We start from the raw sequence: 27,212 nt of genomic DNA on the forward strand, positions 1-27,212 counted from the left end.
ATACAATAAATCATTGTCTTCGTGTAAGTACTCAATTGGGGAAATGTCATGGTGATAACAATCTAATATAGGTATGGTTTTGCCCACTCAATTCATAATTAACCTTCCAATTTCGGAGCTCTGGCTCATGGACTAAGAACCAAAAAGAACTGAACCGGTTCCCACTGGGAACCAACCGGTGGAAAAGGGGCCACAGTGGTGTCGCTTGCAGCGACCCCACAATAACAATTGGGGTGTATGTATTTGGTCTCCCAACTCTTCTATTGAGGCATTCAGAATATCCTGTGTCTGGTTTGACAAAACCTTTGACACAATCCCATTTCTGGCGTGACACGGATTTTGACCTGAAGGTCAAAATAAAATGTCTACATTATTGAGCAAGCATGTAGGCCCTATATTAGCTCAGTGGTAAAAATGTCAGCACTTGCATAAGAGGCCATATTTATGCAGGGTATGAGATCTGGGATGGAGCAGGAACGTTACATTGCAGTGCAGCTTTAATGCTTTCATTTGGATTTATTATTCACATAAGTCTATACGTACCAGTCTGAGATGTGGATTCAGTCTAAGATTTCTGGGTTAAAAAGTAAGCCTATACCAGTCAGATAGGTTTAAGGTTTGTGGGTTAGAACGTGTCTCTCTGAAGACTAATCGACAGACAATAAATTACAATAATAAATCATACGTATCTGAAAACAATACTGGAAGGTTGATAAGATAACGATTAGAGCTATAAATGCTGTCCGTGTTGAATTACTGTAGACAGACAGTCGCCTCTTTCTATCAAGTACAAACACACGCAAGCACGCACGCACGCACGCACGCACACACACACACACACACACACACACACACACACAGTCACACACACTATTAATAGATCAGCAGATTGGAGACAGATTGGAGCTGCAAGGAGCCTGTGTGATAAAGCCAGTATGAATCATTACAGGATCAATAGGACAAAAGCAATGGATCTGTTCCCGAATCAGATATTATCAAGTTGGTCTACACTAGTACACAGTATTAACTAGAGTCAAATTATTTCTCTTCAGGAATGTGGCATTATTTATACCTGTTTCTGATGAAGTCATAAGCCACATTAATGGTGGTGGTTGTTCTACCTACAACACTCACGAAGATCGAGAAACCTAGGACAGAATAGGAAATGTTAGATTTTGAAGAATCAAGTTTGCTATTAAACTATTCTGTGGCTGTAATTAAGGGGTGCATACTTAGTTTAGACTAGTAGTCATTGGTTAGACATGGGTTAAGGTTAGGTTTAGGTGTGCTGCCCTGTGGGAGGTTAGGTTTAGGGTGAGGGTTTGAGATAGGTTGTAGTTGTAGGACTAATGACTGGTCTAAACAATGACTAGACTAAACCAAAAAATGTCTGAACTAAGTACTGGACCCGTAATTAAGAAATATTTGCCATACCATTTCAATAAGAGAGCACTATATTTATAGAGACAGGACACCCCTTTTATTTTTCTCAATTGGTATCTTCCTCTACCTTAAATCAGATGCAGGTGAGGCGAGCTCCTGCCACTGCCCTCCTGTCAGTATTGTGGCTACAACACCCACAAGATGGGGGAATGCTTGCCAACAAGTCGAAATAGTTATGTTTGCAATTTCTCCGATTGCAAAGCAACATTTAGTAAGTCCTGGAAGCTAAATGCTCATCTTTGCAAGCACACAGGGCTGGTAAGTAGTAGAAGTATACCTCTGTGATCTTTGCTTATTTAATTAAAGTTAATATAAGTGTTAACTCTACATTCCCATAGTAATCACTGCTATAGAATGTTCCCCCCCAATAATAAATGTTTTATCTGGTCAAGATTTTGTCCAGTCAGGAGAAAGCTCTCATACAGGAATTGGAATACTATATCATTGAAGTGGATAAATGGTTGCTCTCTCCTGATTGGAGAGACTTCTATAGAGCTTTACCATTATATATACAAAAAAACATATTCAATATATATATATATATTATATATATATATATAACTGGGTGTGGTTTTAATGTTATGGGAATGTATGCCTAAATGTCAATTTTTTTTCTCAAACTCAGAAACCATTCTCCTGTGAGAGTTGTCCAAAAAGCTTCTGCACCCAGTGTCAACTTACCAGGCATGAACTGAGCCACAGTGGTGAGAAATCACACAAGTAAGCAATCACACCTTTCCATGAAGCCCAATTTATGTTGTTGTAGGCTACGACTACTATACGGTAGTTTATACGGTGTATAAACTGGGCTTCAATCTGTCATTAAAAGCATGAGAATGCTATTTTCATTCCATTCACGCTGGCGCTCCTCCCCTCTGTCCATCTGTTGCTGTCTGTAGGTGTTTGGCTGAAGCATGCCCTGAGGTCTTTGCAACCCAGTCCACCATGAAGAAACACATGGCTTCGGTGCATCAGCACCAGAGAAAGCGCTATGAGGTACACTATTTTTAGTTTGAAACATGGACATGTACCTACCTTGAATACATCCTAAGTTTTGAGGGTTTTACTGACTTGCTGAGTGGCTACATTTTAAACAGTGTGACCATCTGGGCTGTGAGAAGTATTACAACAAGAAGTACAAACTGACTGCCCATAAGGCTGAGCATGATCAGACTCAGCCATTCTTGTGAGTAGAAATATACAAATAATGAAGTACTGTTAATGTAGCATTTTGTAACTTGCATCATTTAGCTATGATTTTGTATCCTTCTATACAGTTGTACCTTCAAAGGTTGCCTGAAGGCCTTCCCTTCTGTGTCTAAACTGAGGCACCACCAGAAAGTACACAAAGGTTGGTGGTTTTTCTCAGTCTTTTTCAGGCTGCTACATAGCAATCGGACTAGATTATTTTCAGGCTGCTACACAGCAATCGGACTAGATTATTTTCAGGCTGCTACACAGCAATCGGACTAGATTATGGCCAAGTTATGGCCAAAATTCACACAATGCTGTAATACTGCTATAATGCACTTACATTGCTCATGGCAGACCCCGAACAGCGTTTGTGCCAAGTTTGGTGCCGATTGGAGCAACGGTGTGCCTAGAAAGTCCAGACGTTAGTTTGTGACGTCCACTGTCACCCTCTATGCAATTTGAATGTGTAAGAGCACAGTGGCCCTCCGGGAATCATTGGGTCCCTGGTTCGATCCTTTGCTCCTCCAGGCTTTGTGTCAAAGTGCTGAGCAATACACTCCTAACTGCAACCCTGTCACTGCTCTCAAGAGCACCACACTCCGGTGTCAAATGCAGAAAAAGAATTCCCTTTGTAGTCCGGCAGCCGAGGTGGACGGGTGGGAAATTTGGTATATAGTCTTTGTTGGCCTAAAATATTGTCACATCATGACAAATGTGATGAGGTCAGTGGCTACGATTGCTTTTAGACCAAAGAAGTGTATTTTGTGCAAAACTAATGCTTGGAATGGATTCAGAATCATGAAAAACCCCTAGTTTGACATGTCACATGCCACTTAAAGCAAAATAAAATGACATTTTTGCCTGCCATAGGATGTTAATGGTAGGGTCACAAGAAACCCCTATAAAAAAGATTGCCCAATACTAACAGCCGGTCATCAAGTGGATTCATGTATGTATATAGACAATATTTTAGGCCAATAAAAAATACTAAACCTATACCAAATTTCCTGCTTTAAACAAAAGAAGCATGTCGGCTGCCGGACTATTGGTAAATACCCTTACATCTCTGGGCTTCCATTCTAGGTTATGCATGTGAAGAGGTGGACTGTGACTTCCAGGGAAAGACGTGGACAGAGTTGCAGAATCACAGAAAGGAACACGCAAGTATTGAACACACTGACCTTAACACCAGTTATTACATGACATCAATGTATATCATGACATGCCATCAATGCCTAATAACTATTCTGTGCTCAGTCAAGTTGCAGTGTTCAGACTGCAAAAAGCTGTTCGCCAATGCCTGGTTCTTGGATCAGCATCAACTGACCGTTCACTCTGGAGAGAAAAGGATGTTCCCGTGCTCCAATGAAGGGTGTGAGAAGATCTTCACCAGCCGCTTCAACTTGGAGAGTCATATACTGGGAGATCATGAATGCAAGAAGCCCTTCGGTTGTGCTTATTCTGGTTGTGGGAAGAGCTTCACTATGAAGGTAAAACTCATCTGAACACTTAGTACTCGGATAATGTTTTTTTTACTATAGCTGCAAGCAACTTGGATGATATCTACATCTAAGTTACAACGCATCTAATCTGACAGTCTATTCATGAAACGGAAGTCATATGTGACTGTATATCGCACCCATACGGACAGCTTGGGTTATCCTTTGTCTGTCAAGTCTTTATTTAAAAGAAAATCAACGTTTGACATTTGACTTTCTGTCAAACGCCGTTTTTGAACACAAACATGCTGAATTAATTTATTGATCGAAACATGACTACAGACGAGGACAATCCAAGCTGTCCATAGAGGTGCACTATATTGGTGCAGGGACCTTTTTGTTTCATTGAATGATTGACCCAATCAGCTGTCATTAAATAATTTCTTCTGTAAACCTGACATATCAACTTTATTTATGATTTGATCGGCTTTACTTGTTGTACCGTACTGCTGGTTGACTTAGGTTTTCTCCTCTTAGGAGAGTTTGTGGCGACATGGAGTGGTGCATGATCCTTTGAAGAGAAAGATCGAGGTACTGTGGCTCCTCAATCCTACCCTTTTTTTCCTAAATTATATGATTTTCCAACTTGTATATGGAATTTTCTGCTGCCTTTCTAGAAACTAAGTCCCAAGAAGAACCAGCCATGGCGTAAGGAAGTGGGCATATTGTCTACTAGGCTACACAATACAAACTTGATGGATACTGACCTGTGATGCTACACGACCACCACAGCCATACTGTGGCGTTTCTACAAGGGTGGAACCAATCATTCATACTTTTTGTTTTCTGTTCAGCTGCACCTTTTTTGTTAATCACATTATGAAATAAACCCTTCACTAATGCAACAACACTTTTTAACCTGCATCAGTCTTGTTTTCCACCTGAATTGTCTCATGGGCACATTGACCCTGTTAAACCAACTGTAGCACGATGTAATACAGTATGTAGCAGTGGCTCAGAGCCTCAGCCTGATGGCCTCGAAAGTCTAATATCTCCCCCAGTCCATACACTGACACCACGGCGCGTAAACGGCGCCTCAAACTGTGACTCCGCCCACAACCGGGGGAAATTGTGATTTGCGCTCTTTCACTGCAATGCAATTTGCGGCATTTTCAAAATTGAGCAGAGTAGCGATTATCAAACGTATTTGCAATGCCATACGTTGAATGATCTGTTGCCCGTGGACAAGGCACGCTACCTCCGCAAGTTAGATAGCATCGGCATAGATGTTTGTCCGTATGTGATTAAGGATTGGACCAAGTTGCATTGGCAGCCATAGAAAATTCTTACCCCAGGCTAAAACCGGATGTGACGTTTTTGGGCGTTCCTGTCTAGTGTGGTGTCAGTGTATTGGGATATCCCTTTGGTCTAGTGGTTAAGATGTTGGACTTTCACACGGGCGACCCGAGTTCGAATCCCGGGCATGGTGCTGTGACCCGGCTCGGGTTTCCCCGTGGGAGGAGGTCAGGCTGAGGCTCAGAGCCTCAGCCTGATGGCCTCAAAAGTCTAACATCTCCCCTGGTTGCAGCTCACTGACACTTTTCCTTTTGAAGGAAATCTTTATTATTAAACAACACACATTCATACACGTATAAAACTCCAGCTGAGGTTGACGGCTGGTCGTCATAGTGACGAGGCCTAAGGGCATTTGAGCCTTGAGGGTGTGGCCGGTTGCTAATAAGGCCTGGGGGTTTATTCAACTGGACACAACATTGTTGTAGATAAAATAAAAATCTTCACTAGAAAGTGATTTAAGACTGCATGATTATCCTACTTGGCAAAGTACCACAGACTGTTAATGGTATGTGTTTATATTAACTGTTAATGTTGCGTCCACCTGAATACAGCCCTGGAGTCTAACAACAGCCTGGTGAGGTGATAACTGCCCACATACTAGTCTGCTACAGTTACAGTACCATGTTTACCCCCACATGGCGCAAAGACAACATGACCATATGAACAGCAGTGAGAGTGCAGTCTTGAGTGATGTGGCACAATCTAAGAACATTTCCTGCTTTGTTCATAACAGGCTTAGCACAGTAGGGTCCTTCTGGCTTTACAACAGTTCTGAATGGTGAAATTTGGTCCTGGCTAAAACCCATATGGAATGATGTAGCATGTACCAGTTCACTTTGGCCAAGGTTGTTCCCAGTCTAGAACATTCTGGCTGGATTCAGTCCAGTGCGCTGGAGCTCTGCATGCTCCCCCTGCCTTAAGGGTGGACCAGCTATGCCAAGCTGCCCGGCCATGACACCACAGTGAGTGCAACCCGGCTGCGCTGTTCTTTCAGCATGGGCACCAGAGCTGAGTGGCTCATTCCAGCTGTCGACATCCCGTTGACTGCCAGTATCATGTCGCCGCACCTATAGGATTACAAGAAACACCAGATATGAACGAATGTTGTCTAGCTCTCAGTACACGTTTTACACGCAGACAAAACCTAGATGCCGCTGCATGCAGTTCATTGGAGCGACCTGTATCGCGACGCAAGTGTAGAAGTGTTCCGGAAGTGTGTTAAACACGCTGCCACATGTTAGACACGCTGCCACATAGTGGCCAATCACAGCGTGTCTTTTCCAGGACTTATCAATCCAGAGGCGAACGTCCCCCTCTGTGACGCACACGGAAGCTGGCAAGCTTCCGCATGCGCCACAGAACCTTGCCCTCCCTGTGAGATACAGACGCCCCAGAGCTGAAGGAGGCGTCTACTTTTCTGTCTATGATTTTACACACACTTCAAATTCCTATCATACTGGGCAGTGGGCACACTGTCGTGTCAGAAAACGCCTAGTTCAGGCGTCCCTTCCGGGTTTCAACTTGTAGCGTCGGCAAAAAAAACTGAAAAGCTGTTTCAAAAATCAGGAAGAGACGCCTGCTCTAGGTGTTTTCTTGCCACCTCTTGACGCGACAGTGTGCCTGTACCGTACAGGTTAGTGATCATGGCAAATGCTATGCAGCTGCCATGATCAAGGCTATGTAATGGGACACATTCTCCAACATGGCATGCGCCATGCATGCACTGAGAGGAAAATGGGGCCGAAGGTTCAACGTAATGCATGGAAGTAAATGTTTTAAGAATTGGTACCTTTGTCACACTTTTTTATCTTGTTTTATGTGCACACTATCATTTCATTCATCTAAAGAGAACATAGTCGATTTAGTTTTTATTATAATTTATTATACTATTTTGAGATATCCAAAGAGCAGAGTACATTTGTGACACATTTGTGTCGAGTATGGGCTGTCATCGCAAGACTGTCAATTATTGACAACGAACTTCAATCAATGCTCACGATGACAGCCCATACTAGAGACACAAATGTGTCACAAATGTACTCTGCTCTTTGGATATCTCAAAATAGTACAATAGGGCTGGGCAATATATCAAGACATTACTGTAGTGTAGATTATTGATGGAAAATCTTATTGTATAATATTTTGTGATAGCACCAATAGATTTATTGAATACTTCATTGACGTGTGTTAACAGTACGGCTGTACAGTAAAATAAATACAAATAAAATCACACCCGTGTGAAGTGAGGGGTGCTCTTATCATACAGCATACATCAATCACATTTTGCGTCCTCACCTTCGTCTTCAATGTTTGTGTTACAGAATATTTGTGTTTACACAAACACTCAAAGCTGGCCATTCATTGTCAATGGCATTCAATGTTTGTGTTAAGACACTGTTTGTGTTAAGACAATGTTTGTGTTAAGACACTGTTTGTGTTAACACAATGTTTGTGTTACTACAATGTTTGTGTTAAGATAATGTTTGTGTTTACACAAACCCTCAAAGCTGGACATACTGTAGGAGGGGATAACATTTCTGGTTTGAGGTTATAGTAGTTTTATCAGTTTGTTTTGAGAGGTCTTTTGTGTGTTTGTGAACCATGCATAGTCAAAATGCATAGTCAAAATGGCATTGGATAACAATAACTTTTAATGGCATTTTTTCATCATCATCTCTGCTTGTGATTAGACTCTAGTCACAGCTCTGACCGTAAAGCCCGTGGGGGACTCGCTGAGTTTGTAATGAATTCTGTATTTCCAGGTGTAATGACATCGGAAAGCCAGTGCAGATATTGCTGAGCTCAGTGCTGAGGGATGTTTCGACATGCAATTTGTGCCTGTCCGATACCAGGAGCACAGAGTCATCCGCAAATAGGAACAAATTCCAGTTACATGCTGATTTCATGTCTTCCCAACAATATGATCACAAAATTGATATTGAGGTATTTGGTCAAATATATATGATTTTGTTCATGTTGCCCAGCCCTATTATGGGCACATTGAAAAACAAGACATGAGACAAAGAATGATGTGACACAGTATGTCTTCTTTTATTTTCCTGAACTGATACAAATGTCCTTTCCTTCTTTACATAGTCTTGAACAAAACAAAGAAGCCATATAGCCTACATGATAATAATATGATTATTATTGTCTCCACCAGGCCGAAGGCATGGGGAGAGAGTATGTTTTGCACTCCGTCCGTGTGTGTGTGTGTGTGTGTCCGTCCGTCTGTTACCAGCTAATCTCCGGCACCATTAACCCGGTCGATGCCAAACTTTGCACACACACTCCCTGGATGCCAACGATGAACCTCTGCCCCACATTTTCCAGAACGGCCTGTTATAGCGCCACCATGAGGCCGACTTTTGTAAAACACATTCTTTGATATTACTCCTCCAGATTCTGTCCAAAAATCTCACAAATCGTTACACACTATCTCTATGGTCATGTGCTCAAGTGGGATCTGTCCGATATTTCATATTCCATCCTAATTGGCTATAATTAGCTTTGACAGTTTGCAAGATTGCCCCGTTTTGAACAAAAGCCTCAAATCATGAACGCAGCATGCAATTTACGTGAAATCTTTCACACATTTTCTTACTAGGCTGAGGAATATATCCCACCCTTTTCACATTGGCCTGTTATAGCGCCACCAACAGGTTGATTTTTGCAAAACACATTTTTGGAACAAAATGCCTCAAAAACATGTTTATATTAATCCTAAACATTTTGCCAAACATCTCACACAGTCCTATCCTCCTGGTGGAGACCTGTGCCCAGAAGGGCACTTTTTCTAGTTATTATTATTATTATAGCCTACATGGACAAAATGAGGTGTAGCCTACGTCAGTGGTTCCCAAACGTTTTCGTGTCAAGGACCCCAAATCAACATTTAATAGGCCAGGGACCCCCATTTGAAAACATATGCCAGTGACCCCGATAAGGGAGGACTTTTACGGCTCTAGCAGTGATTCCGAAACATATTAATTTCATGGACCCCCCCCCAGTTTCACACGCAATATGCTACGGACCCCTGATTTAATGGCATTTCTATCTCTGGGACCCCAATTTATATTGTAAAACCACTGTTAATTTAACTCTGAGAGTGTACAAATTAATTCCAAATTCCATTTGTACACTCTCTGAGTTACAGACCCAAAAGAGTCCATTTGGTTCCCAACTATCTCTAATTGAGCTAGGTACCCTCTGGAACTCCCTCAAGTACCCCTAGGGGTCCCCGGACCCCACTTTGGGAACCCATGGCTTACGTCATGGCAAGTTGGCAACTTTATACACTGAGAACACTGAACAGTGTGAACATTAGCTTACTGTGTGGGATTACACGGTAGATATGATGGCTTGGAGTGATGCATCATCAAGAAGCATTATCATGTCATGTATAATGCAGTATAGAAAGCATGTGACTGAAGCATTTGGAATGTAGGTATAGTATCATGTATTACAGTTTAGTGAAAGTGCCGTCAATTCCCAGCCTTTATAGTGACACAGTGTAAAAAGCTACCAAACTTGGAAGACAAAAAGTTCAGGAAAGTGGGAAGATGTTTTTTTTTTAGGGATGTTTCAAAGTGCCATCTCTACGCTCGAGTCATGGACACAGTTCTGCAAACGAGCTTAGAGTATGAATCTGTCCAGAAGAAGATGATTGATCACTTACTTCAGGCGGCCATCATAGTATGCAGGTGTTCCAAGGACAATGGTCTTGATAAAGAAGGCTTGGTTGCCATGGCTTTCCTCGTATCCCCCGACGATGCTGAAGCCCCAGCTGCCAGGGTGGCTCCTACGCAGTACAATCTCATGGTTACTGTGGAGGTAGCTGGAAGACAAGACGACAGGGAGCACTGTCAAAAGGGGACAGATTACCAGTGTTTCATTGAGAAAGGACTGGAGAATCACAGTGTTTGAAACCGGAGAATAGGGATGATACAGAACCAAAGGAATACAGTGTGCATGCTATTGCCTAAATCTGTATTCTATGGCAGTGTTTCCCAAACAAGGGGTCAGAGCCCATTTCTGGGTCACAGACCCATTTTTTTTGTATCACTTACATTTGTATTGATTTTTGAACAAAGACAAAAGAAAGAAAAACACATACAGAAAAAGAAAACATACAGTACAAACAAACGGTTTGTTTGGTACACAGACCCATTTTTATGGGTCATGGGTAAATATGAAAAGGAAGGGATGTCCTCACACTGATTCACTGCTCCCAGGAACATTCTTTATTTGTTTGAACAACGTTCCGACCCTTGTGGGTCTTCGTCAGGTCATGGGTAAATATCCCTTTTAAAAAAAAGCAAAAAAGCACATTGACTATTTTCACTATTTTTTAAATAACAGGCTTATATTATCTATTCATAATGTATTCTTTGGGTCCCGGAGAGACACAAAAGTATTTTGGGACTCGAGCTAAAAGGTTTGAAAAGGTTTGGAAACCCCACCACTTGACTTGCAAAGCAAGATATCTTAAAAACAAATGCTGGCTGGATTGGTGCAGGAATCTTTATGCTAACCAGGCTGATCACCACAGATTTTGGTGACTTCATGAACTTTATCTAGTGCGTTCTAATACCGGTACTTAAGAAGGGATGGGAGGGAGGTTGGATGACTGTTCCCGCCTCTCTCTGATTTTGATTTGTACGTTATTAGTCAGAAATCCCATTTTTGGTCTCTTGATAGATTTTTTTATTTAAATTTTTAGGCCAATTTTGAAAGAAACCAGTGTTACACATGATGACATCCTTTAATGGATGGTGTCAGGGCATTACACATTTTGGTGGATGCCACTGCAGAGAATGTCACTGTTGAAGTACGAATCATCTACTTATTAGAACATTGTATTCTAATTCATATGTATGTAGTCTATGTACGCGTATGCATGTGGCCTCTGCTACATCCTCTCGCTAGCTTACTATTTTTGGAAATGTCTGAAAATGTTACCTCTCCTCTCCTTTCCTCTGTGTGTGCCTTGTGTCCTTACCTGGGCAGGCCGAGCCATATGACCCAGGAGGGCGACCAGCTGGCATCATATTCGCTGTCGTGGCTATGAGGGAGCAGCTGGTCATGGTTGTGTTCCTCCAGCATGCTGACCTCCAGGGCTCGTAGCTGGACAGAGGGAGAGGAGGCGCTGGCCTTCAGAGTGCCCACCGCCTCGCTGTGGCTCAGGTAGGTCAGATCTTCTCCGTTGATACTCAGAAGGACATCGCCTGAGAAACAGTATAGTGGTGAGTATGGGGTGCAACGATTCACTATGAAAGATGATTATCGATAATCTATTGTTTAATCAAATAACCGATTCATTAATAATCTATCCCTATTTTGGCAATGTGTACATTGATATGTATTGATCATTAATATGCGGTGTCCCGTCTAAATAAACGAATTAAGCAAAGTAAAGTCCTATATATATATATATATATATATATATATATATATATATGCTGGCCAAAGAGAACTTCCCCAGGGAAAGGTAGGGACCGCACACTCCAGAGACTCAGGACAAGATTATTTATGCTTCATTTTTTTTCGCCGTTTGGCTTCGTCGGGTGCTTGCATATGTATGCAAGCACCTGACGAAGCCAAACGGCGAAACGCGTCGTTAATTTATTAACCAAGAAGCAGTACAAAATATAATGATTTTATCATTATATTTTGTACTGCCTCTTGGTTAATAAATGAATCAATATGACAATCACTGAGGAAATAATCAATATACAGCCATAATGCTAATGAGAGACGAAGGCAAGAGGAAAGAGGGAATGAGAGAGTGAGAAAGGCAAACCGGCAAAGACAGACAGACAGACAGACAGACAGACAGACAGACAGACAGAGACAGACAGACAGACAGACAGACAGACAGACAGACAGACAGACAGACAGACAGACAGACAGACAGACAGACAGACAGAGACAGACATGTTTCCAGTCAAAAGGTGTGTGTACAGTACCACGTTTGATTCGTCCATCCCTCGACAAGCAGCCATTTGGTTGGACACTGGTCACGAAGATGGGCAGCTCACCACTCTTGCTGCCCCGCCCCCCTGCTACTGTCATACCCAGAGACTCCTGGGGCTCCTTCTTCACGGTGATGTGTTTCTCCTTACAGGTCACACACTGGGAAAGGTCCTGGGTGACGCACACACGCACGCACGCACGCACGCACGCACGCACGCACGCACGCACGCACGCACGCACGCACGCACGCACACACACAGACACACACACAGACACACACACAGTAACGTAATGTAACACCGTGGCCTAGAGAAATGTGCTAAATGCCTGAAAAGATCAATATAAAGATTCAGCTATCTATCAATCATAATTAGATATAAAGGAGTAGTTGGGTCATAAGCTCCCTACGTCCGTGTTCACAGTCACCAACATTGCTGGATGACCCACTGACGCTCATTGCCATCTTCTTATTGAACAAAGCGCCACGGAGGCCTGCATGGACTGATAACATCCTGTTCCGTGGTTGACCCCGAAGCACAAACTAGCTATTAATAGAAATATCCCTTCTATACATAAGTTTCTATTACTCAAGTCTTCAAATGCAAGTATTTCCATATTCAGATTGTTCCATATCTCACCTCTACACTACAGTACTCACTCTGTGGGTGGTGGTGCGGGACAGGTGCATGGGCACAGGGCTGGGGGTATAGCTGTGGTTGTGGTTGGGCATGAAGTGTTCAAGGCAGTAGAGGTCTCGACTGGAGCAGGACTTTTGTGGTGGAGGCGGAGTTGGTTTGCTGGACCGTCCAACCAGTAGATTGACTCTTTCTCCACTGGCCTATAAAGCAGCAGAGGCAGCGCTGTAGGTATGGTGTTTTCTTATCCTTTACTTTCTTATCTTGTTCCTTGTTCTTGTTTCTTAAGATATTTCTCTTGCAACATCCTTAATGTCTGATGTATGAATTGTACACTAAGCTAGCTAAAATTAAATTAATGATGAAACAGCTTTACATGATCTATGCAACAGCGCAGCTTAAATTCATGACTAAAATAGAAAGAGTAGGCTCAGTAGAGTGCATATATCTCTGCTGGTACATATATTTTTAATAACCATTCAAACCCCCCCACCATCATCCCTATAACTGCAACATTCCCTAGCTTGATCCCCAGTTGTGCACCTCTCTGTCTCTGCCCCTATTTACAGGTAACTCTCCACCATCACATCTAAATACATCAACATGTACCCCAAAACTCTATTAATAATAACTTAAACCACCTCTACCTGTATAATCTGTGCTGCCTGCTCTGGGGTGCCATGACGCAGGTCCTGCTCGTTGACGCGGAGGACGCGGTCGTTGCTGCACAGCCGGCCGTCCTTGGCCGCCAGGCCCCCGTCCAGCAGGTCCAACACAAACACCCCGGCTTCATCCGTCCGCCGCACCAGCTTGATGCCGAGCTGCTCCGAGGAGTCCCGCTTATGAAGAGTGATTCGCAGGCTGGCCGGGCTGGCTGGCGTGCCCTCCGGGGTGGAGCACGGGGCGTGGTGACCGACCGGCGTGGAGGAGGACGACGAGGACGAGGGAGGTGGTCGTGAGGTACAGCGGCGCTCTCTCAGTACAGTCAGCTGCAGGGTGGTGCACGGGCGTGCCAGTGTGGACCGGGCAAAGCTGTGGGGTACGTTGCTGATGTCCACGTTGTTCACCTTTTGGGGGGCATGGAGATTGCAGAAGAATGAACCTATCCCAAGCCTATCCCAATTTTGAACAGTCCTAGATGTGTTTTTTAAGTTTAACGAAACAATGAAAAGGCAAACTAGCATTAACACACATAAACTCTACTTTAGATAATTAAGACTACATAATTTGTAGCATTGTGATGCTTTGTAAGCTGCGTTTTTTTCTTTCTTCTTTTTTCTTACATTTTGAACATTTCTGAACATTTCCATTGCCTATAATGATATGCCCAAAATAAGGAGTCATGGTCAAAAGTGGTACAAATTGGGACACATTGGCTGCATAATAATGATACTGATGTCTTAAAAATACATCTCGATATATCAGTTGGGAGTGAAACAAAGTGTTGCTGAAATAGAGTCAGTTTCTCACCTGAAGGATCTGGTCCCCAGCCAGCAACCTCCCATCTCGCGCGATGACCCCGTCACGATACACTTCCTGAATCACAACGTTAATGAGGGGCGTCTCGTTGCCCCCAACGACGCTGATGCCCAGCTCAACGTAAGGGTTCGCTCGGTGTACCTCGATGGTGGTTATTTCCCCTTCGGGAAGCGAGGGCAGCTTCGCACTGCCTGATTAGACACACATACAGTAGTAGCATTGCATTATTACAGCCTTCAATCCATTACCTAAAAGTCTTAACTCATATGTTTTAAAACTAAAAAGACGTATTTCTGAGACTAAAGAAGGTTAGTGATGTCACACCCTCTTCTGCGGAGAGAGGCGGAGACTCTGGGCAGTCCCAGCCGGAGGAGGCGGAGCTAACAGACCGGAGGAGGTGAATGCAGGGATTACTAAGGGGGCGCTTCACCCTGGGCACAACACACAACCCTACCACACCTAGAGAGAGAGGGGGAGGGGGAGAGAGAGAGAGAGAGAGAGAGAGAGAGAGGGGGAGAAGCAGAAAGAGAGAGAGAGAGAATGCGTCTTCACTAGGAGTCACTACAATCAATTATACAACAGGTCATTTCGAAGAAGCAATCTGATTGGTTGAAGCAGCCATCTAGCCGCGCTTCAAACAATTGATTGTTAAAATCTATCCCTCATTCTGTTATCTAATGTGACTAAATTTGACTGAGGGACTGCCATTGGATTTTTTTGAATTTTCGTTTTTTCATGTCATATGAAAGCAGGGAATCATAGCTTCAAATGGACATATTGGTTGTTCAGTTTGACCCACCAGTTTTGGAGATATGGCTTGTATAGTAATGTCTTGCAGAAAACAGCGAGTTGAGAAAACAGGCTTGAAAGGTTCACTTCTGTGGTCTCTAACATTACACCTAGCTACAAGTTTGGGCATTTATTTCATATTTACATGTCGATTTCATCTCTGACACTTATTTCAGACATGCTCTAGTATGTGAAGAGTCTGCCTGTGCTATAAACTCATTTTGGAAAAAAGCTGGTGAAAAGCTGGAATTTGCGCGATGGCAGTCTCTCAGTCAAATCTGGTCACTAATGGTTTAACACTGCAAAAAATGGTTTCAAGCCAATAGAGTCTCGTACCTTGTGCAGAGTGGTTCAGCTCACTGTCCTCCTCGGTGCTTTCCTCAAAGGCCGGGTTGTCGAGGCCTGGACCGTCTGTCCACATGGGGGCGCTGCTGCAGGCCGTGGGAGGCCCCGTGGAGGGAGGTGAGGGGGTGCGGGTCTCCCTCAGGTCTGTCTGCGAAGTGCGGGGTGACCCCGGGGGGCTCGTCACCATCACTGGCTGCTCGTCCCCGCTTTCGCAGGGCGGGCTGTCTACGTTTGTCTCTTGTGATTGCATCCCGGGACACCTGCAAGTTGGACAGGACAGGTTTTAGTATAGCCAGCCCGGGGGTGGTACGATACGGGTAGATGCTTGCTGGGACAGAAGCCCATGGTTTCATGTCCCCCTTTTTTCTGAAGTCTGCATGAAATTGAAGTGTCTCTGAGCCTGATTTGGAGCATGTATTAATAAGCCTATCTCACAGAATTTCCCCGCCCCCCTTAATACGCCCCCTTTCGGGGTTAGTGGTGATAGCGTGACGTCACTCCATAGACGCTACATGTTAACAGAGGTAATTTAAGAAATCTACAACTTTTGTTTTCTCAAGGTAAGGTTTGTTCTATCTGTTCGAGCTGATTTACCATCTTGTTTGCTTCATAATAATATTGGTCTGTCACATTTTTACATTAGTAAATGTACTTAGATTCTCCAGAGAAAAAAACGTGTAAATGCTAATGTTAATGACACCACTATTTACCGGAAGTGGGCGTGGAAAGCGGGCTGTGAGATTAGGTCATTTAATATATTTAGTGAGTTAACTTTCTTCCAGAACATAATCTTAAAGCCCCCCTTTTCTAGAGAATACCAAAAAAAAGGTCTTACACTCTTAAAAAGAAAGGTTGATGCCCCGACCTTTGAGTGATGCATTTCTACTGAGGTTGAGAGCCCATCCCTGTCATTTAGTAAGTCCATCACTTTTATTTATTTTTATTTATTTTATTTATTGCTTTTGACAAAGTGAAGTACAAACAATTCAGTAGCCATAGGATGTCAAAAGTACTTTTTTGTTTTGTTTTGCTTTGTGCCCTTACACTTACAATTTACAATTTACAATTTAGGCATTTAGCAGACGCTCTTAATCCAGAGCGATTTACATTAAGCAATAACAAAAGCATCACATATATATAAAAAAAAGTAGTTATCATGAATCATGCGTAAACTAAGAACGTAACAGTGGAGTATCTATGTAAACTATACATACTATACTATATTATATATTATACATGTGTATAATAAATAATAAGATGTAAAGTGCTATGACTACATAAAATGCAATTCTAGAGCTGTCTACGTAATAAGCTATAAGTCTGTTTAAAATACTATCTAAGTCTACATAATGTGCTATCTAAGGGGCTAGCTAGGCTAGGGCAAGTGCTACGGGCCTGGTGGAGTCTGAAGAGGTGGGTTTTCAGACTACGGCAGAAGATTGGGAGTGAGGCTGCAGTTCTGACTGTGATGGGAAGTGCATTCCATAGTTTTGGAGCCAGAAGGGAGAAGAGTTTGGGACGTGTGGAGCGTTGTCCCAGCGTTTTTAGTGAAGGTACCTCCAGCTTCCCTGCGTTGGCTGATCTGAATGCGCGGGAGGGTTTGTAGAGTACGATCATACTTGTGAGATATGGGGGAGCCATGCCTTTGGTTGCTTTGAATGCCAGCATTAGAGTTTTGTATTCTGTGCAGGCAGCGACCGGGAGCCAATGGAGGGAGCGCAGAAGGGGGGAGACGTGTGAGAATTTTGGCTGGGTGAAGACCAAGCGGGCTGCGGCATTTTGGATCAGTTGGAGGGGCTTAAGTGCAGGAGGGAGTTACAATAGTCAAGTTTTGACAAGACTGTTGTCTGGATTAGGAGCTGGGCTGACTCCTGGGTGAGGACGGTCTAATTCGTCGTATGTTGTAGAGTGTAAACCTACAGGATCGAGTGACAGCTGTGATGTGTGTTTTGAACGAGAGCTGTCCAGGACAACACCAGGACACTTCCCCCCCACCCTACATGCAATTACAAACAAAAAGACAAGAACAAAAACAAATCAAATAATAGTTATGATGTATCTCGCTATCCCTCCTGGTCCTGGCACTCCCTTATGGCACATATGGTATACATTTCTTTTTCTTTTTTTAATTTATAATTTGTATTGATGGTATACATATAAATATATATATTTTATTTTTATTTTAGCTTGTCAACCTGTGGAGCTGATGGTAGTCTCCTGTAGCGTCTTTAGTTCAGTTATATGTTTAATCATAGGGCCCCATACCTGGTCAAATTTTCCTGGTGTTCCCCTCAAATTGAATTGAATTTTCTCCAAATTTAGATACATCATGAGGTCTTTAAAGGACCACTTCACCACTTTTCAACATCTCTTCATATAATTGGTCCTCACTAATGTTCATGATAAAACACCACCATTTTTTTCTACTCAGTCTGTGTCTCATAGGAGGGCTTTGGGCAGTTCGGACACCCGTCCACCAGTGACATCATCATTAGGCATATTTTTTTTTAAACAAGATTTGTTTTAAAATATATTTAGATTTTTATTATCGTGAGAACGATGGCTTCAACTTTTGCATTGCAACTTTTCAGGAAAAGAAAGCCTGCCGTTTCTATTAGCTTGGATTCACCATTGATGATGTCACTGGTGGACGGGTTTCTGAACTGCCCACAGCCTTCCTATGAGACACAAACTGAGTAGGAAAAAATTGTGGTATTTTATCATGAACATTAGTTAGGACCAATTATAGGAAGAGAAGTTGAAAAGTGGTGAAGTGGTCCTTTAAGCCATATAGATGCTTTAGGGACCAGTCCATCACTTTTAAAAGCATACAATGTTTTACATACAGTACATTGTTTGGTACTTGCTTGCCACAACGCGCATAGCATAACCACATGCAACAGGTACGCATGCTGCGATGGTTGTCTCCAACCATATCCCCTGCCTTTCCCTTCCCTCTATGTACCCGAGTGTGATGCTTAATGTCGAACCGCCAGCACCGCACAGCGTACTCATCCTCCCATTTTCCCACGATTTTGCAACCCATTTTTTCACCCAGTGTCAATTATCTAATCCTGGGCACTACACTCTGCTAACCTGGGTGGGCAGGGAACTGACCTCATGCTTCCTTCTATGCATGAGGAATCCAAGCTGCATCTTTTCACCTGACAGGGGGGACTTTCCCCGGCCGGGACGTAGCGTGTCGAAGGAACACGTTATTCCGACCAGTTCCTTTCCCCTCCATCAGGCGCTCCGGCTGGCCAGGGGGAGGTAGTTTAGAGACTCATCCTCTGTAAGAAGTTCAACTTCCTCACACTGGCCACCAGGCCCCTCAGGAACACCTTGGCCTGGCATTCTTGTCATTTAATCTATCCTTAATCTTCAACAACAACAACACTGATTGACGTAGTCAGACACCAACAGGCTATAGGTGACAGTCGAGCCATCCTACCCTTCAAACCTCAGACCAATTGCGGGGATCCGGGGCAGGGCAGAGGCCAGCTAGCGCACGTGAGACAGGAGTTTAATCTTTACCCTGCTAAAGAATGTCACGTCAGCTCTCGCAATGACATCCTTTGATCTGTCTGGGGCGGTCTTTGCTTGTCTTCCTGGTGATCCAAGTGGCAAAGATCTAATCCCCAAACAAAGTAGAATATAATATAATCTTCTTCAGTACTGATTTGATTAAAAGGATCAGACAGGGAGACTATTGACCAGGTTAACTAAACGAGGTGTAACTCAACCGTGCTGCACTGTACAGTGGCTTTGGTGGCTCATTGCCAGAGCTACTACAGGAATGTACAGTATCATTCTTTCTCTTTCTTTGGATTAGCATCAGAACCGGGCAACATTTTAACGTCACTGTCCTGGAGACGTTGCCGGGACAGAGAATCCAGTCATCGGGACAATGGTCGGGGGGGTCCCGTGTCAAAACAGCTGACTATGAACAAGCCTGTTAGTGTAAGAAGCAGCTTGTTCGTGCTAGCTCGTTAGGCTGAGCTTGTTAAGGCAAATCTCTTGACTTGTTGACTTGTTCAGTGGGTACAGTAGTGGGTACAGTAGTGTTTTATCCAATCGATACGCTGATACCAATACAGCAGTGGAAGTCATCGTAGCAGCAGGGTCTGCTATATATTCAAAGCAACCAATCAAAAGGTCATAAGGACTTGTCATATTATAAGGTATCAATCTAGTCTACAATACATGTACCGTACTGTAGGCTACACAGTGAAATCCGGATTGTTAATTTAACTCTGTTACAGTAATAATACAAAAAATCACACCCGTGTGAACTGAGTGGTGTAAGGTCTTATACCAATCAGCTGTGGTCTGACGTAATGTCTGACGTAATGAAATCACACCCGTGTGAACTGGGTGACCATAGCAACCATGCTCATTTTTTGGTACGAACAGACAGACAGACACGTAAACTAACAAAGCCAGTTGTAGGAGTGGTTTACACCACTCAAAAAGCAAGTCTTTCACACCTACAAAGGTGACAGGTGCATAGGAGACGAGGAGACGAGGTCGGGAGCCTAAACACTAACAGAACATGTTATATTCTTATTCGAATCTTTTCTTTGAGAATGTACAAATGGGTACACAGTACACGGTAAGCCCACACAAGTGTGTCCTTTCAATCTATGCAAGATATGAAGTACGGGAAAGAAAACAGAGAGTGTTGAAAGGGCAGAGAGAGAGTCAGAGGCTGCTATCCTGAATGGAGATGAGCTGACAGTGAGAGAGAGAGAGAGAGAGTCAGAGAGAGAGTCAGAGGCTGCTATCCTGAATGAAAGGGCAGAGAGAGAGTCAGAGGCTGCTATCCTGAATGGAGATGAAAGGGCAGAGAGAGAGTCAGAGGCTGCTATCCTGAATGGAGATGAGCTGACAGTGAGAGAGAGAGAGAGAGTCAGAGAGAGAGTCAGAGGCTGCTATCCTGAACGGAGATGAGCTGACGGTACTCACCACAGGCCTGGGTTACCCTTGGCCGTTTCACAGAAGAAATGATTGAAAAGGTCTCTGGAGTTGAAGTTGCTCAGCATGGTTGCCCGAATGAGAACATGAAGCCTGTTGCCGGCCAACCCATGACTGTTGTAGGTAGGGGACCACTAATCCCCTGTCACATGACCCACACACACCAATAATCCCCCCAGGGTCTCACAGGCAGCACCGGGACCAATTGGGTCACAAGCCAAACGATGTGGATGGAAAGAGTCACCCTTAAGATGAAGGTGGCTCAGTCCATCCCTATTGGACTGAGATCTGTAGTATGGACTGGGACTCTCCCATAGGTTCCCACCATGAGAGGGCCAATCATGAGACTGCATTTCAAGACCTTGAGACCTATAGAATCATGACGTGAATCCAGAATGGGATGTGATGTGATGTTTGGTGTGATTTAACTACGGCAGGGGTGGGCAACTGGCGGCCCAGGGGCCACATGCGGCCCTCACCTTCACTTAATGTGGCCCTCAGGTTAATGTCAGAATACTGATATAGTATTGGTTTCAGCTGTTACAATTCCACAACATGCAAACATGACCCGCTTTAATTACTTCAGTCTAAATTAGTAGCTCATTTGCTCAACACAAGTATAATTAAAGGCATTTGAAAAGAGCTTGTAGATCGGCTATTTTTGCTACGACAGTAATATATGGCCCTAGGGAGTGAGTGTGGAAATATAGTGGCCCTCTCCATCGTCAAAGTTTCCCACCCCTGAACTACGCTATATGTGTATACTAAGAAAACCATGTGCTCACAACAATGACATAACAGCAGTACGTTTCATCAAATTAATCTGCTACAGTATCTTTATTGGTTACCTCAATGACATTTAGCATGCTGTTTTCAGACCTGTATTAAGAGCTGCTTGAAGAGTGAGAAGTTATTCAAATGTTTCTTTTGCGCATGTAAATATAAAATATACTGCCCTTCCCGGTGGTGAATTTAAATTGTAAACAGCCTGCATTTATATAGCGTCTTCCAATTTATGCGTTACATTTTCACAGACATTCATACACTGATGCCAACCATGCAAGATGCCAGCCTGCTCTCATGGGGTTCGGACAGCCTCGCTCAAGGACACCTCGGCATGATGCTAGAAGGAGCAGGAATCAAACTAAGAACTTTCCGATTCCCAGGCACCCACTCCCCCATCAGGAGTTGTTACCGTCCACGACATTACGTCTACGTGTAAGATACATTGCATATGGCCTGGGCCGTGGCTCAGCGGTCCAGGCACCTTGGCCGGTAATCCAGTCTGGCAGTGTGCCGCGGGTTCGACTCCCCGATCCCGACGGCCTTTAGTGCATGTCACTCCCCCCATCTCTCTCCCCATTTCCTGTCAGCCTACTGTCTGACCCTCCATAAAAAATAAAAAGGCGAAAACCACAAAAAAACATTTAAAAAAAAGATACATTGTACATACCTGTGTTTGAGGTGTGCCTCCAGGTCGCAGCGGGGCATAGTGAGGGAGCAGGCCAGTGGCAAGGGGCAAGACACAGAGAGTTTATCCAGCAGTTTGTGGACCAGGATGCTGGACCTGCGACACGCCTGCAGCTGGAGTCGAGTCCTGTCCAGTGGGCAGAAGTCTCTCTCCTTCAAGAAGCTACGGAGGCAGCGGGCGCAGAAGGTGTGGCCGCATGGCGTGTCCAGCGGCTGGACCAGAGGCTGTAGGCATATGTGGCACACTAGGTCGTCGTCCACTTCCAGGCGATAGTTATAGAGGTGGTTCTCCCAGGTCCGGTGGATCTGCCCACACTCGGGACACAACGCCTCCAACGCAGGAGGCTCCACTGGCCCGGCAGGTCCCACCTCACAGCCTGGACTGCCCATCGCTGATCCTCCGACCAAGATAGACGTTTGGCACAAATGACTCCAGCAGGGGCTGTGGTTGTGGTGGGGCTGGGGAGGGAATGTGCTGCCTTCTATCCCATAAACTTCAGAGGAAGAGCAGGACAGCTGCCCCCCAGTGGTGGATGGCACATCACCCTGTGGGTCACATCGAAGACAGAGGGTAACACAGCTGTATAAAAAACATGGGTCTACTTATGTGCTTGTCTCTTAATTCATGAGGCAAATGCTACATGCATGTGTGCGTTGACATGTCTGTATGAATGAAAGCATCGAACGTGGTGTGTGTGCGCGAGTCGGAGTGTGCATACTGTGCACTTGTGTGGTATAAAGACTGAGTTTGTTGAGATTAAGCATTGCTGCTCCTGCCCACTAATCTGTCAGAATAATCTCCCTTTTGCTTTCAACTGGCTGCAATCTTCCAATTCCACAGAGAGGGAATTATCTGGGATTGAGTTGAAGAGGGTGTGCAGATCAGAGGAAGTGGGATTGAAAAAGCAAGGGAAAGAAAAAAAAGCCTAATTCATACTTCATCACATGACATAGTGGCACTTGCCCAAAATAATAGATTTTCAAGCTAACAATTTTCAGCAAACGATTTAGAATTAGGCTTGTGACAGGGAGAGGTTATAGAGTGGAGAGAAAAAAGATAAAGATGAGGAGAGGAAAGGGGAGCATAAGATATTCACAGGAGAATGGATGGGATGGGGATAAAAGAAGGAAACATTAGAGATGGGGAAAGGTAAAGGCAGCTACGACCACCATGAAAGCACTAATTGTTTAAATACACTCGGCAAGCTATCCTCTGGTTTGACACATTCTCTGTTGTTGCATGGCTTTGGCATGTTTATGCACTCTGAACACAAGGAGGCAGGGATGGCACCCACTCCTAATGGAGGCCTCACTGCTATCTTGAAACATCGCTCACTGAAATGGCTCATAGCTCACTGAAACATAGCTCACTGATCTACACTTCCGATCTGGTGCAGTCATGAACCATTCAGATCTCTCAGGCCATCTGACAAAGGTCTGCTTTCTGTCCCTAAAACCAAAAATAAAGGAGGTGAAGCAGCATTTAGTTTGTATGCATGCACAAAGCACAACACATCTGGAACAAACTCACAACAAGAAAATTGCAGATCTGCTAATCTTATCAGAATTGCTTTTCTTGTTTCTTTTTCTGCACTGTAAAGGTGGTTGCACACTGGACGCGTTTTTCGGAAAACCGATGGAGAAACGCCGCTAAAAATCTGAATTCGCATCTGATTTGCGCCCGGTGTGTGGAGACCTTTACTGTATGTACTTATTTTGTTTTATGCATTCTAATGTCATTGTATAATTGTGTTTCCTTTGTTTGATGTTCAGTGTAAAGCACAATGAATTGCCTTCTTGAAATGTGCTATACAAATAAAACTACCTTGCCTTTGCCTTGACCCCTCCCTCGGGCAACAGCATCCAGATCCTGAGAGCTAATACTTATTATGGTACTACAGCCATTTAAACCTGCACCCGCCTCCTCCTATAGCTTGAAGAAGTCCCTCTGGGGCTAATAAATAGCGATCAGCGGACAGTAGGGGGAGTGCTTAAGCACAGAAGCAGGCCCAGCCAAACCACAGTGACTACCTGCCTCTGTTCCACGGATGGAGGGTCTGCTCTCGTCTCCATGGCGACCTGGAGCCTGTTCAGCGGGGCTTGACATTCAGAGTGTAGCTGCTGAAGGATGCAGCGGAGCCACACAACAGATGCACTTCCCTCAGCAGGTCACTCCACTCGCTCTCTCTCTCTCTCTCTCTCTCTCTTAGAGCAGTGATTGCCAACCTGTGGACCAGGGCCCCGGTGGTGGGGTGGACCGTGTGGATATTGCATGTGGTCCCCAAATAATTGACAAAACACTAGGATTTTAACATAACAATAATATAAAGAAAATAAATACAAAATATATCATAATGTCAATGTGGATTTTTTTTGATTTTTTTTTAACTTTGAACAAATTTGTTTTCTTTGTGATACCGAGTAGGTTTTAGCAACCTATAGGCCTACTTTTATGTTGGTTCCACTGATCCATGCCGGAACACAATCGACCGATTGATTTGACCATTAATTGGCTGCCGTGCATGTTAATTAAGAGTGGTTAGATGGGTGGGCCAGGAATGCTTTGGAGATTTTTCAAATGGGGGCCCTGATCCAGAAATCCAGTTTGGGAACCCGCTGTCTTACAGGCTGAAATGAAATGAAATGAGGGCATATTTACCCAGGGTATCTGGGCTAAGCTCAAGAACTTGTTTCCAGCCAGGCCCTGCTCATAGAACACATTTCATCGTAGTGGTTGATGCCTTGTTCAAGGGCATTTCAGCGGTGGTAATTTTTAACGTGTCGGACGGCTGGTTCGAACTGGGAACCTTCCGGTATCTAGACCGCGCCGCTATCCGTTCGGCCACCGCTGCCACAAAAAGCTTGTCAGAGAGCAGACGGACGGCACCAGAAGCCCTCGTTTCATTGATTTTGTTTTATTTTTAACCCCTTGCTATTTTTAACCCCTTGCTATTTTTAACCCTACATGCTTTCCTTTGACATGTGCCTTGAAAGTGCTTGTCTCTGCGACTACCCATCATCTCGTCTAACAACTTGTCTCTGTCTCCTCGACTGCCCGGACCGGTAGTACTTTATTTGAGTCTCCTTAACCCATTTAGGCCTGACGTCGAAATTTAAAAAATGTCTTCTACGTAAATCCTAAAGGTTTTCTGGGTCTGGGGCCAAAAGTATTTGGCCCCAGACCCCCATCTGAAAATATGTTGTTCCAGGGACTCCCCCCCAGTCTCCCCCCAGAAGCAAAGATTTGAGTTAAAAAGGTTCGCTCTGAAAGAATATATATTCAAAGATTTACGCCACATTTTCGATTTACGATTTACGACCACATTTACGATTTTTCTAAAATAGCAGACCTACAAGCTCGTAGCGCGGCACTCGGTGCCGCGCTATGAGCTTGTAGATCTGCTATTTTTCAATAGCTAAGGTATAACAATGCTTTAAAACACCAAAAGGGGTTCCCGCCCAAAATGGCTTAAAGTGCATGCTCCTGTCTCTGTGTGACTGGTTGCTTCTGTCTCAATCCCGCAGCTGGACATGAATTAATCATGAGGATACAAGGCTTCTCTGTTCCTGTAACAAAGCTTTGACATCACCACAACATGTGCACCACGTAGTGCACACACACACACACACACACACACACACACACACACACACACACACACACACACACACACACACACACACACACACACACACACACACAGTTGCATGCTTGCATGCACGGTTAGGCTATACACGAGCAAGAACCATGGATGGATACATTCTTGCAGCATCATTCTGCACATACGTAGTATTACATACAGAGTGACTCTATTCTGTATGGCATCATGTATGTCTCTGTCAGTGTCACACATGATTCATTTTTGGTACAAAACCTTATGTGCATATGCCAGAAATCAAAGAGGGCTAAATCAGGCTGTGCCTGCAATTTAGTTTGCCACCCACAGTCACGCAGTATGTGCTTTAAATCTATTTCAAAACCTTTTTGGACTCTATAGTAGCAATAGATTCCTGTACACACACCATTTTAAGATGGGTAAATATTTAATAGCTCCCTCGCGGCTGGGACATATAACGTCTTTCTCTTAATCCCAGAAGAGACTGTGTGCATGTGAGTGTGCATGGCCATATAGATTTATTGCCTTTTCATATTATTGCTTCCCTTGCTATTGAGAAATAACATATGGATGGACTGGTCCCTGAATCTTTTGTTATGCTAGATCAGTTCTTTGGGCTAGATAATATGACACAGGCACTATAACAACATGAAATGAAAAATGAATGCAAAACAGACACAGTGCTAAACCATGGATTCAGATGTTTAGGTGCTGTGCTGCTGTTTTAGCCTATACTAAATATTAGTATTGACCTCTTGCTGCACATTATTGAGGCTATAGGCTACTTGGATGAATAGGCCTTCTTCACCAGCTCTGTTACAATAGGCTGATTTTTCTAAACAAGTCAAAAACACAAGCAAAATAACAGGATTTATAGATATAATTGTAAATTGCAATATTTTTGTTCACCCCAATTTGTTTTAACCATGCACCAACGACAAAAGTCCCATGTTCTACATACACGTCGCTCAAAGACGTTCAATCAATATGCTTGATCATTTATAGACGAAAGCATTTTTTATCTTTGCCAAAACCATAGATGCCTGATTCCATCCCACCCTCCAGCCAGGAGAGGAGCGGTGGTGTATGGGTGACAGAATCAGATGAGAAGCGACAATGGCCATTTCCATTTAAAGCTAGACGTGGTGTCACTGGTGATGACGTGCAAAACAGAACACATGCAATATAAATAATATTACCTATTTTCGGCTTCTCCTTTGTGCCGTGCACTCCGGCCCCGAGAGGGGACAATTAAGCTAACGGGACCTCCTCAATCACACATTCGCCGCAACGAAGCGTTCCGCAACCACACGAAAACGCCCCCGAGCCTTTCGCAGTGGAGTCCCGCCCCCACCGCTGTCCGTCAAAACAACAAAATGGGCGTGGCCAGGCTATGTCAGTCCAAGACAAGACATAGGTGTTTCCTAAACTGCCTGAATGAAAAGTCACATTGGACAGAGTATTGTTTTTTTTTTATATTTCTAAACAAAAAGAAG

General features: G+C 43.9%; 2 protein-coding genes across 2 annotated transcripts; one reads left to right on the plus strand and one right to left on the minus strand.

Moving 5' to 3' along the window:
* Positions 1-1,531: 1,531 nt before the first annotated feature.
* gtf3ab (general transcription factor IIIA, b) lies at positions 1,532-4,986 on the plus strand. Its single transcript, XM_079489605.1, has 9 exons — positions 1,532-1,701; positions 2,069-2,163; positions 2,343-2,439; positions 2,541-2,629; positions 2,721-2,794; positions 3,721-3,801; positions 3,895-4,127; positions 4,614-4,667; positions 4,754-4,986. The coding sequence occupies exons 1-9, from the start codon at positions 1,585-1,587 to the stop codon at positions 4,847-4,849; spliced, it is 936 nt and encodes a 311-aa protein (XP_079345731.1). The 5' UTR covers positions 1,532-1,584; the 3' UTR covers positions 4,850-4,986.
* A 558-nt stretch (positions 4,987-5,544) lies between these two features.
* Positions 5,545-26,994, minus strand: lnx2a (ligand of numb-protein X 2a). The gene is made up of 11 exons (XM_079489595.1): positions 26,916-26,994; positions 22,083-22,645; positions 15,647-15,915; positions 14,846-14,980; positions 14,513-14,712; positions 13,690-14,109; positions 13,066-13,245; positions 12,401-12,578; positions 11,434-11,659; positions 10,111-10,269; positions 5,545-6,499 (listed from the first exon to the last, which is right to left on the minus strand). The coding sequence occupies exons 2-11, from the start codon at positions 22,487-22,489 to the stop codon at positions 6,364-6,366; spliced, it is 2,310 nt and encodes a 769-aa protein (XP_079345721.1). The 5' UTR covers positions 22,490-22,645; positions 26,916-26,994; the 3' UTR covers positions 5,545-6,363.
* Between the last annotated feature and the right edge of the window lie 218 nt (positions 26,995-27,212).

This window comes from Electrona antarctica (assembly GCF_951216825.1).
Source record: "Electrona antarctica genome assembly, chromosome: 20".
Taxonomy (NCBI): domain Eukaryota; kingdom Metazoa; phylum Chordata; class Actinopteri; order Myctophiformes; family Myctophidae; genus Electrona; species Electrona antarctica.

Excerpts from the sequence above, each read along its gene's own strand:
- lnx2a (XM_079489595.1), bottom strand. The coding sequence starts at position 22,489 with ATGGGCAGTCCAGGCTGTGAGGTGGGACCTGCCGGGCCAGTGGAGCCT. Across the intron at positions 15,916-22,082 it reads GAGGCACACCTCAAACACAG|GTGTCCCGGGATGCAATCAC; the intron begins GTATGTACAATG and ends TCCAACTTGCAG. Across the intron at positions 14,713-14,845 it reads GCCTCTCTCCGCAGAAGAGG|GCAGTGCGAAGCTGCCCTCG; the intron begins GTGTGACATCAC and ends GTGTCTAATCAG.
- gtf3ab (XM_079489605.1), top strand. The coding sequence starts at position 1,585 with ATGGGGGAATGCTTGCCAACAAGTCGAAATAGTTATGTTTGCAATTTC. Across the intron at positions 2,164-2,342 it reads AGTGGTGAGAAATCACACAA|GTGTTTGGCTGAAGCATGCC; the intron begins GTAAGCAATCAC and ends TGCTGTCTGTAG. Across the intron at positions 2,440-2,540 it reads ACCAGAGAAAGCGCTATGAG|TGTGACCATCTGGGCTGTGA; the intron begins GTACACTATTTT and ends CATTTTAAACAG.